Source organism: Pollicipes pollicipes, unplaced genomic scaffold (genome assembly GCF_011947565.3).
Source record: "Pollicipes pollicipes isolate AB1234 unplaced genomic scaffold, Ppol_2.1 Scaffold_4002;HRSCAF=4701_pilon_pilon_pilon, whole genome shotgun sequence".
Taxonomy (NCBI): domain Eukaryota; kingdom Metazoa; phylum Arthropoda; class Thecostraca; order Pollicipedomorpha; family Pollicipedidae; genus Pollicipes; species Pollicipes pollicipes.
In genome coordinates, this window is record NW_023596420.1 from 27,821,723 (window position 1) to 27,833,376 (window position 11,654).

Below are 11,654 nucleotides of genomic sequence, written 5' to 3' on the forward strand. Positions count from 1 at the left end.
GCACCCACGATCGCTCGGATTTCGTCCCAATTGCCCTTGGCGCCTTCGCCTTAGAGCAGTGGTTGGGTATGTGCCGATAAATTTTTACGCGCAATTGCCGAACGTAATTTTGCATGCCGCCGGCGTCGTATGTGTCATTTTCATTGACTATTCAGTGTGTAACACTTGTACTAGTGCATCGCGTTCTTAACATATTTCGAAAGTTATGATACGTTGCACTCCTTTATGACAAATGAAAAATTATGCAGTCATCAGCCATCAGCTGATTACATTGCCCTCCCGGCTAGCCGCAAGTTGGTTTTGATGGTTGCAAGCAGCCAGCTCAAGTTTATTTTGCCTGTTGTTCCGAAACACTTAGCACCAAAATCACAGCATTTAAGCTGACCTGTAGAAAATGAGTGAGCTCTATGCGTATGCATGGGTAGCACGCCTAGCTTTATAGGACTGCGCACGTTAAGATGGGTTTCCGTATTTATTGAATAAATGAATAGGTGTATATATATGTATATATATATATATATATACACTATATATATATATATGTACTATATATATATATATATATATATATGTATATTACATCCGACTTGTCTTAAAACGTGATGACCGAAAAGCAAGAATATTTTTGGAGGGGCCCCAAACTCCAGGGGGCCCACTGTGTTGCGTGCCCCCCTTGACGAAATCTTGGATCCGCCCCCGCGTGTTGTACACCACCACAACTATCGTACTGCAAGGCTTAACACATAAACATCTGACACACATTTTGCCGCCTCTTAGGATGCGTGGAAAATGGTCTTCAGCTGATCAAGTTCAATGACTTTGCTTAAGGACTTAGAGCTAATGAGGCAAACAGCAAATAGAAGACCGTGTTCCGTTTAGCCATGACGAGTGGGTGCCACAAGCGGGAACCACGAAGCCTGCACGAAATGAATGCAAAACTGCAGCAGAAAAAAATGTAGCATTTGTTTTGCTCTGCGCAGATATTTTAGTAAATTTTTATCTAAGGATGTGGTAGCTCGCGATAGGAGGGAGAGTGGCGCTAATATTACGAAAAAAGGGACTCCGCTTGTCAGGATAAATACCTATAGCTAATCGGTTCTCAGCCCTTGGCAAAGTTCGAAGTATAAACGTTCGAGTCAGTTGTGATCTCGGAATTAGCAATTAACGTAGGTACCCCGTTCGGCTTAGCAGACCTATGTCGCTGTATAAATAATTTTGCTGTACGTAGGCCGTGGGCCGTAATGCGCTGTCACGACACGAATACAGCCCGTTTTGAATGCCTGACTGTGTTTGGCACTTACGTGAGGTAACCCCTTGCTCACAGAGCCAGGTAGCCCCTTGCTAAAAAAAATGGGATCATCATACTGTACTAGATTATTTCATCGTGAATTATGCATGCATTAGAAAATATGACGATTATTGACCTTTGTCACAACCTGCCATGTTTGGATTCAGCAACAAGAACCTTGTGGTTTTCCCTCAATAAGTCAGGTTTGACCTTCAACTTATGCTCTCTTAGACTCTGCTTTTCATGCTCAACCCACCATGGCCCCCAGTACACTATTCAGGTTACCTTTTGGGTTTGCTGCATTTGAAATACAAAGGTTCTGTATAATAAGATGTTAAATGAACCTAGGGAGTGTCATTGCTGATCAGAAACCACTGCCAAAGCAGAAACTGACAGCCTGCCTTGCAAAGAATGTTAATAGGTGTATACATGCATGTTAAGTGTTATATGCTAAAGAACCACAGTAATTGACACCCTAAAACCAAGATACTATTAGGTACCTGGTATATGCATATACACAAGACCACTACAACACCCAACACATCTCACCATGGTCTTAAAAATATATGCTGTTTTATGCATGTGACTTACCTAATATACAATTGTAGATTAAGTCGTGGAGTTTAAATAGCAGTTTGTCTGACATTAAAACAAAACATCGATAACTGACCAGCAATTGTCCAATATTTGTGTTGTGGAATTCTGTGCAAAGGAGATAACTTGCATTTACCTTTGTATTGCTATATTTACACTTGCCAAATGAAACCAACTGCTGTTTTGCTTTGTTATGACATGCCATTCATTTTGCCAATTTGGAACTATTCAGATCATTGTTGTACTCATGGATGCCAGAAGTTCTCACAAGCTGGAATGGGTGGGGGCTGGCAGACAGCAAGCCATTATAGGTTATTATTTGTAGACACTGTCCACAGGTCTAATATAAAACTTTCAGAAACTTTGCACCTTTGCCTCCCTGACTTCTGATGCCCTTAGTATCATACATGCAGGGTGTCCTGAAATTGATGCACCATTGCATTCTCCCCACTAACAGAAAAAATGATTGACACCCATTCATGATTTATCTGCCAATGTAATGCCTACACAGTCATATACATTGTGACATGTGCTCAGACATGCTGCTCATCAGGTTGTCAAGAATCTCCACCTCAACCCTCCACCATGCTGTTTGCTCATTCTGGAACAGGGCCTTTTCTGATGTGGCGGCAACATTTTTCTGCCTGATGATCGCTCAGAGATTCTCGGTCGACGACATGTCGGGGCTGTTGCCTGGCCATGTGCCCTTCTCCCAGAAGCCCGGGAAGTTAGTGCATCACCAGTCCTGGGTCTTCCTGGTGTGATGATCTGGAGCACCATCCTGCTGGAAAATCACCCTTGACATGTCTGTCAGGAATTTGACCTCGGTTGGCGGGTCATTCTCCTTCCTCCGCTGCATCGCCGAGGCTGCAGTCTTCTCCAGCACCTCTCTGACGTAGTCAGCGGTGACGGTGTGCCCGCGCGGGACTTCGTGTAGCTCAGAGAGGCTTCGGTAGCTCATCATGCCCCAGACAAGAATCATTAGCTCCTGTAGCCCTTTTTAGCTGCTTCACTGTCTCGGCGATCGGCACCTCCGAGCTGTTGCTGGGCCAGACCCGGTCGTTCTGGCGGTTAAGAGCTTAGAAGAGCTCGAAGAGCGACTCGTTATTGAACAGGAAGCGTCTCCGGTCCTGAGCGGACCAGTTCTTGCGAGCCTTGGTGAATTCCAGCCGCCTGCGCTTCTGGTCCACGGTAAGCCTTGGCTGCAACCTGAGGTTAAGCGGCTTCAGTTGCAGGCTGGTCTTCAGATACCGGTGGACGGCCGACTTGGGGGCTGGGTGCTTTTGCGCCGTCAGTTTTCTCGCCAGGGTTCTCGTCGAGTGGTGCCTTTTGAAGGCCGTCTTGCAATGCCGATCTCCACCGCCCGGCTCAAGGCCGACTTCCGCCCGCAACCTGTGCGACTTTCGAGCGTCTCTCCTGAGCGATCGCGTGCCAGCCAGTGCCTAATCGTCGCTACGTTGACGTCCGAGCCCCAGGCGACCTGAACCTGGGCCATGCTGCCCTTGACCATCCCAACCGCGCGTTAGTGGATCGATGGCCTGTGCTCTCTCACCATTGGCGATATGCAGACTCGACGCATTGGCTACCTCAAAAGGAATGACCTTTCCCGCCCGTTACCGGCCGAGGTGAGGCCGGTCGCGAGGGTCATGTGATCGCCTGACACGGCGGGATGCCCTGGGGCCGAGCGCGGTAAAATCCGGCTCACTCAGCGTTCGGGAGGGGGGAAATGATAGGCGGCACCATCCGCACAACAATTTCAGGACACCCTGTATGTCTGCATACGGTACCAATTTCGTTACTGGGCAGGAGGCAGGTTGTGTTAAGTTTGCAGTAAGGCACTAGGTCAAATCTGTACACGTGGTATTTATTTACCATTGTTTGTTGCATTTCATCTTCGATGGTACATAGTATGTAGAAAGCTAAATACATCTGGTACAAAGAAACAAGTACAACATTATATACTATTAATGTGACTACAAGAGGATATCCAAAGTATGACCCAAACATGCAGCATCTTAACACTGCCAAATGGTGGCATATGCACACAAAACTACCAGATTTTGATGGAGAAGAACAGACAAACAACTGTATCGTGGTGGTTGAGCTGATGCATGGTGACATTATCATTTTAAGGGTCGATTCTGGATCTGCCTGCCTTGGAGCATTTGTGAGGATTACTGTCAGATCCTTGCAATAATTGGAGACAGAAACGTGAAACAAACTCCACAATGTGTATGTGCATACACCACCAAGAAGCCATTGATGGATTTAAAACCATCCGACCCATATGTGCACCAGTAACCCGCGGGAAATGGGTAAAGGAGTCACTTCCCCAAAGCAAATGTGAATACGAGAGCTGCGGCCTGAACTGCGAATGATTCGTCCACGAAAATTTTTACACACGTGAAGTACCATTTGTCAGAACGAACATTTATTTCGGCATCCTACAACAACAGAGGAACCGGCGGACAAGGTCCAACATCCCATTCGGGCCCGGCTAGAATTCGCGGCGCCAGCCGGTGCGGTGTTGGACACCCCGTCATAGAGTTAGCCCATGCAAGAGCCCGGGAGACATACCCCCACCTGGCAGTGACTCCCGGCCATAACAACGTTACGTGCTGTGAGCGCGCCACTCTCTGCCGGCGGGGGGCGGGTTCTGCCCGCGATGCGAGACACTCTGCTGCGACTCGGCCTGGTGGAAGGCGAGCACGACGTGGAAAACGTGGAAGGCTTGCTTGTTGGGAGCTGAACAGCATTGAGTGCCTGAGAAACTGAGACCAATGCCAAGACCTATGCAGAGACCAAAGGCCATACACATCATTTCATCTGCACGGCGCCCGCGCCCACTCACCGATGGGAGCCGGCTCCGCCAATCCCAGCTTCGCCCCCCCCCCCGTGCGGCACCTTGGGCCGGAGATCGCCTCACGAGATGAAAGCGTGCAACTGATGGCATCGTTGCAAGAATGCTGTAGCATGATGTGGCTAATAAGAGATATGCCACCACACCATGCGTAATATTGTTTTTTCTTGGATGTTTTTTTCAGCTCACATTTTCCGCACCATGCTTCGGCTGTTTGAGACATCCTTGCATGCAAAGCTGTATGCAGAGTTCCGGCCGAACCCGCCAGCATCTCTCATTAATGTTGTTTTGCAAGCTGTCAAGGTAAGACTATATGCGGAATTTGTTTCCATATTATAGTTAATTTAATATTTATGGTAAGGACAAGTTTAATGTTGGCTGTGAATGGTATTAATTCCAGTCATCTCATTTGATTGTGAAGGAGTGCAACTAGGTATGGGACCTGGCTTTGTTGATCAAGGCCTCTGAGCTTCATTTGCATTATATCTTCATATTGATTGGCAATTTCAATCATTTGTGCACATGCTTACAATCAATCAGTGCACACATGTAACAATTTAGCTGATGCGCTATGCGGCCGAGCTTTTAACGATCTTGGATAATAAGATCACATGCTTCAGTTCTGATAGTGTGCAACCTTATATTATGGTGTTTTTTTTCGAACTGTAGTGAACAGAGACGTGCTTTCACATCTGTTAGCTCAAGGATGCCTGAATTACTTATTTCAAATTAACATTTGTGTATTTGTGCTGTTTGTGCACGCCTTTTTGTCAAATACCAGACATGGACTGGTCAGTAGGCAGCTTACTGTCCGGAACACCCACAGAAGAAGTTGCCACTGGATCGTGCACTTGATGTCGGCTGCGGCAGTGGACAGAACACCCGCTGTCTGGCACCCCATTTCCGTTCCGTACTAGCCACGGACGTCAGTCCAGCGCAGATCAAGGAGGCGGCCGCAAGTAACACTGTCGCGAATATCGAATACCGGTGAGTTGGACGGAGCCGCGAATAACTGCCTTCAGGTGTTCCGGGGGTGTTACGTTGCCACGCAGTCCCCCGTTATGTGTTCAAAGAGCCTAGACTCGTTTTACGATGGCTTCCCTCCAATGTTCTTTAAAGGGAATGTTCCACATTTGGAAATATTCAGCGAAGTATCAAATATTGTGGAATAAGTTCACTTGCTGAAAATGAAATGATCAGATGATCACGTCAGGTGATGGTGAAGCTTACTTTGATGAACAACATTCCCTTTAATAGAAATGTTCCACATTCGAAGATATTCTGGCAGGCATCAGATATGATGAAATGAGCTCTTTTGTAGGTGGCGATTTACTTTTGAGTGTTAGATGGGTAAGCAAGGACTGCTCTAGACCACACAATTTCATTATTTTATTAATATGTTTACTTAATTAATTATATGTTATTATATATTACTTACTTGATTATAATACCATGTTGAGTATATAGTTATGAATATATACTCAATACGGTCCCGCTGGTTCCGTTGGTTAGAGGACCTGCCTTCCGATCCACCCACGCGTGAGGGGAGAGGGGGGGGGGGGGTTCGGGTTACTTTAGGTGCTCGCCATTTGTCCTTCAGAGTTACAGCCTGCGGCCGGTGGCAACGGTCAGGCCAGCTAAAGTTCAGATGACGTCAGAGGGAAAGGCGGACCGTGTCGAGCATTGCGGTATGTTAAAATTTCGCCTCCAAATTCTGCCAGATTGTGCGATCGGATGATAAGGCGTCAGAGTTCACACAACAAGCACGGCTTGGCGTGAACTCTGATCCCATAAATTCATCCATTTAGAAGGTTTGGATTAAATCTTAAAAAAGATCGCATTTTGATTACGTCATGAAGCGTCTTTATGACGTTAGTTACTGCCAGATTGATTGTGTCAGAGCTGCCACGGGAACGGATGGGCTGACTCACTTGTAGTACTTCAACTTGCTGAGAGGTGGCGGGGTGTTGCTGGAGAATGTTCGCGAAACGGAAGATCGTCTTGCGAAACGGAAGATCGTCTTGTCCTCTTATTTTGGCGTTTCTTGTGATGTTCTTGTATATTTGTTCGTTATTTTATATGACGGTATTCTATTCACACGCTCGGTTTTGACGTTTTCAGGTTATTTGATTACTTTACCGTCATAACCCGTACAACTGCCCAAGTTACTGTATTACATAGTTCAAAACGTGATTTGTGTTCGAGGCTTGCAGTAGACGCATTACTCTGGTTTAGGGTCAGCTGAAATCCGTTGATGCTAGAAATCGTGCTGATGTACGCCAGACGCGAATAACTCGATGATCATATTTTTCGTGGCCTTGTGCGTTTTGTGGCCATTGAGGTGGCAGTACTTGCGTGACGTCTGTCTGGCGTCATGCATTGCTGGCTGACCTAATATATGAAGTCCGCACGAAATAGTCTGCACAAGCTCGCGGACGGCAAGCTCAGAAACCAGAGGGTTTTAAGTCTTCAGAGGGACAGAGCTGTAAACTGCACTGGATAATTTTTAAAATGACTATCTCAGTCCAAACACCCCTTTAACCTCTGGCGTTATGGGCCGGGCATGTCGCAGGATCATATAACATGGTATAGACTACTCTAGTAGGGTAGTAGTCTCTAGTGCTACTGGTAGTGCCCAACTGCGCATTCGAACTGGCTGGTTTGTAACGAAAACTTCACTTAGCATTGTGCTGCACCCCGTGCTCAGTTCAGAACTATGTACGGCCACGAGGCTGGCCTGTTCGTAGTGGGACAGACATGCAACTTCACTGCTTACGAGGGGAACTGAGGTTGCAAAAAGGACATACCGGTACGATGAGGATCTGGTGGGAGCGGTTTTCCCGTGCTACAGTTATCTGACCTGAGGCAGGCCCTGCAAAACGTCTAGCCTATCACGCTCTGTATTATGCTCTAGGCTTCGAACATTAGCTCATCGGATACTTCTAAAAGTCGTCCATCCCTCTCCTTTGCTGAATTGCCATCGCTCCCGCTGGTTATCAATGCCCCCCCCCCCTCTACACACACACACACACACACACACACACACACACACACACACACACACACACACACACACACACACACACACGCACGCACGCACGCACGCACGCACGCACGCACGCACGCACGCACGCACGCACGCGCGCACGCACGCACGCACGCACGCACGCACATTTTTATTTAGTCCTCATAGGCGTGGTCCTGCATGATCCTGTGGCCGAGTGTAAAGCCACTTTTCCAGGGCTCCCTGCCGCCGAAGCGCCGCTGTTGTTACCCACCGCCCAGTGTTAAGGACCAGGGAGCTTCTGTTTACGAGAGAGCCACTCTGCCTCACCAGCAGGCAGTATCTGTTCTGCCTCGCTCCGTGACATCATGGCACGCCCGTTCTATCCTCTCCCTGCGTGCCGCCAGGGTATCAGCCGCCGAGGAGATCCCAGCGCCGCCCGACTCCATACAGCTGATCGCCGCCTGCCAGTGCGCCCATTTCTTCGAGCTGCCCCGTTTCTTCGCGGAGGCGGACCGCGTGCTGGCGCCGGGCGGCCTGCTCGCTCTGTATGCGTACGGCTTGCCCGAGCCGTACCGCGACGGCGCGCTCTGGACCGAACTCAATGACGTCATACTGCAGGTGGGTGCGGAGGCCAGCGAGCCTCGCTCTGTTGGTCTCGGACTTGAGACGGCCCCGAAACGTTTGGTCTTTCGGGTGCGCAATATGCGGAAGTTTTCGCCCCCCCCCCCCCCCCGCCTAAAATGCATTTGGCTTACGGGGGAGCGTCGCATTAATCCCCCAGTCGAGCGTGCGATGTGAAACCCGAAAATAGAGTACGAACCAGCCATCTTGTTGTAGGATGCGGCTGACCGTGCTGTGTTGTGTTCGGCAGGCTCAGGCGGCCACGGCCGGCTTCTGGGCGCACACCCGGAATGAGGTGGCGGACCGGTACAGCGACCCACGCTTCCGGCTGCCCTACCCGGGCGAGGTCAGGTGGGTATCGCCTGCACCGCCGGCGAACAGGCCCGTGAGGGTCAGCGGGATGCGTCGCGTGACAGCGCCAGCACGAGCGAGGCGGGCCGGGACGGGGCACAGTGCCGTCCTGTGTGGGATGGTGTCAAAGTGTGGCGTGATGTGGGACTGTCGCGGCGGCGCATAGATTTCGCGCTCTGGTGATGTTCTCTTCTGTCCGCATGCCCTTTAGCCTTCATACCTCCATGACTTCCAGATGCCTTCTAACTTAACTTTACGTTGCGGTTTTGTATTTCGTACGTGTCTTGTGGGCTTTCTAACGCACTCAGCTGGTTGGGCTTTTTATGGCGCCGCCTGCTGATTCTGGCAGGGAGGGTGCGCACAGCGGGAATCGAATCCCGTATTTTCAGTTCCCTGGATGCGCCGCTTTACCACTGCACTATCAAGACGCCTTCTCCACTTGTGTCGTAATTTTCAGGGCCGTGAACAAGATTTCGGGGAGAAACGGCTAAGACATATCTTGCACTAGCTCACTGCGAAAGTCCTTGCAAGTGCGAAGGCACCAGAAGTGTGGTGGTTCATCTGCGTGCGTGGGAAGTCAGGGGTGCGAGGTTCGATTTCCTGCGGTGCCCGCCCTTGCTACCAGGGTGAGAGGTGGCGACGCCATATACTCATAAGAGCTGAGCACGTCGCAAAGCCCCAATACCAACAATGACAACGAAGTATACCCAAGCGGCGATTTTCTTAAATGTCGTCACTTCTTTCTTTCCTATCCCACGTTTGGCCGGCTCGCTGACTTCGCCCTCCCGCTGGCCCATGACCCCGTACCGCGCGGCTGACGGACGCCGACCGCGGCCACAGGGATGAGAGCCACTACCAGGAGCGGACGCTGACGCTGGACGGCCTGCTGGGCGGCATCAGCACCTGGTCCGGCTTCCAGACCATGGTGGACCGCTGCGGCGCCGAGCGGGGCGAGGCCCTGCTGCAGCAGACCAGGGAGCGGTGAGTGGCCAGCGGCTGGCGGGGCGGTCCGGCACGCGACCAGGGCGCCAGGCCGATCGGCACGGCACCGCTTTGTGATTTCTGGTGTGTGTGCGATCCTGCCATATGGTGTCAGAGGCAGATGTCTGGCGTGACGCTGTTACGCAATAACGCGCGTCGGACTAGCTTAATCATATTCCCGGTCGGGTACTGAAGCTTTAAGTTGCAGTCGTTTGTGCACTTCTGGATGCAGTCAAACGTTAGCGAGGTTAGAGTTGTGGAGGATGGTGCAACAAAACAGTGACGATACTAGCCTGTTGTTTATGTCAAGACTCCAATTTAAAAGCGATTTTTCGTATTAATTTATGCACCATCGGCGGTTGCAAAATTAGACCGGAAAAACTAAACCACCCGGTGTTGCCTCAGATTCCATGCGGTGCTCTCCAGCGGCGATCCGAAGGTCGATACTAGCGCCATCACTATCACCGTCCGGTACTTCTACTTCCTGCTGATGGCGCGGAAGCCGGTGTCGCCCTGATCGCGGCTCACAGATGACAGCGTTCGTGCTTGTCGTGCCGTTTTGGGACGGCGCATAGCGGGAGCTGGAGATGGGAGACAGCGGGAGACGGTGATTAGCTGGATGGATTGGGAAAGTCAGTTTGTCTCACGTGGGCGAGGTGCGTTTAGAGGCTCTTCGAATGAGCGGGTAAGATGCTGGGATACAATTTTGTACCTCGATATTCTGCTGTTGGAGTAGTGTAGCTGAAAACTGTCTCGTCATTGTGGAGCTTTAGGTGTCTATTTTTGTATGAATCTTGTTGAGAGGGCACTATGCGATTAACGGGACAAGTGACGGGATGAAGTGAGTATTCATATAATACGAATCCTTCAGTGTGGTATTTTATGAGAATCGGGTTCTTTGCTTTATTATCGTGGCATGCAAGGGTTGAGCGGTAGTGATACAGCAAATGTAGCTGCTCATTGTCAATGCCAACGAGTGACTCGCACTACCGTAGTGGTGCTGTTTTTCACACGTTGTGCTCTTTTCGGGATATAGCTGGCGTCCGTTGATATTGCTAACGCGTACGTCATGTCATAAGTATGTCGTTCAAGAACGTGACGAATGTTGTTGTTCACTGTTCACCACCTCGCGTTCCTCGGGAATGGTTTTGTCCGCTGGTTAGTGTGATTGCCAACGGAGCGTCTGTTTCTGTTGTCCGTCGAGATAATTTGCCTGACCTGATCAACCATCGACACTAATGCATGTCAGACCTGTGCCATTCCAGCCAGCGTTGTGCGTGTCTTGCAACGATGTCGGCCTTACCATGAGATGACAATAAATCAGATTCGCCGTCGCAGCAACGTTTCACGTTCCCCTGCCACTGGGTGCCGCGCTCGGACACGTAAGCTGGCCACAGCTGCGCGCTCTGCGGCACTAGACAGGAATGAAACCACTTGTCAACACAAAGTTAAGTGTACTGTCCCGTGTGGACGCAACGTTGGAGTGCGTTACAACATCAGATGAGTAACACGGTACGCATGTATTACCCTCTACCTCCCCAATTTCTTTAGGACGTGCAAACATGATGCAACGTAAAACGAGGCCATACGAGGTCACACTCAACAGATCTGCTCCGCGACATGCATAACAAAATGAGAACAGAATGGACGTGACCAACGCAAGAGGCATTCTTATCGTCCATCCACGCGGCCCGCGCTTCCAGACGTGGTCACATTAGAACAGGGAGCCTCCGCGCCTGCGTCGGGCGCTGGCGCTGCCGCAGGCGAATCAACCACGGCTGGCGGTGCCGCTACTGCTGCCGCTGAAACGACTGCCGAGTGATCTCTCAGCCATTCCTGTAGCTCGCCCGCACCGTTGCAGTGTTTCTGGAATGGCCAGGACCCGATCCTGGTGTTCCACCGGTCTCACTAAGCATGTCGGCTTGCAGGCGTAAAAAAATCGGGCACTCTTT

General features: G+C 50.2%; 1 protein-coding gene across 2 annotated transcripts; it reads left to right on the forward strand.

The window, feature by feature from the left end:
• Positions 1-1,095: 1,095 nt before the first annotated feature.
• On the forward strand, positions 1,096-11,036 carry LOC119093534 (putative methyltransferase DDB_G0268948). Of its 2 annotated transcripts, none has more exons than XM_037216492.1 (7): positions 1,096-1,166; positions 4,927-5,045; positions 5,569-5,729; positions 8,154-8,367; positions 8,621-8,721; positions 9,562-9,702; positions 10,108-11,036. In XM_037216492.1, exons 2-7 carry the CDS (start codon positions 4,944-4,946, stop codon positions 10,217-10,219), a joined length of 831 nt encoding a protein of 276 aa, XP_037072387.1. In that variant the 5' UTR covers positions 1,096-1,166; positions 4,927-4,943; the 3' UTR covers positions 10,220-11,036. The 2 variants fall into 2 exon arrangements, with proteins under 2 accessions (XP_037072387.1, XP_037072388.1); XM_037216493.1 differs by lacking the exon at positions 1,096-1,166 and adding an exon at positions 2,793-3,073.
• The last annotated feature ends 618 nt before the right edge of the window (positions 11,037-11,654 follow it).

Bases quoted from the DNA above. Each gene is read 5' to 3' on its own strand.
- LOC119093534 (XM_037216492.1), top strand. From the start codon at position 4,944: ATGCTTCGGCTGTTTGAGACATCCTTGCATGCAAAGCTGTATGCAGAG. The intron at 5,046-5,568 runs GTAAGACTATAT...GAACACCCACAG, and splicing joins TTGTTTTGCAAGCTGTCAAG to AAGAAGTTGCCACTGGATCG. The intron at 8,722-9,561 runs GTGGGTATCGCC...CCGCGGCCACAG, and splicing joins CCCTACCCGGGCGAGGTCAG to GGATGAGAGCCACTACCAGG.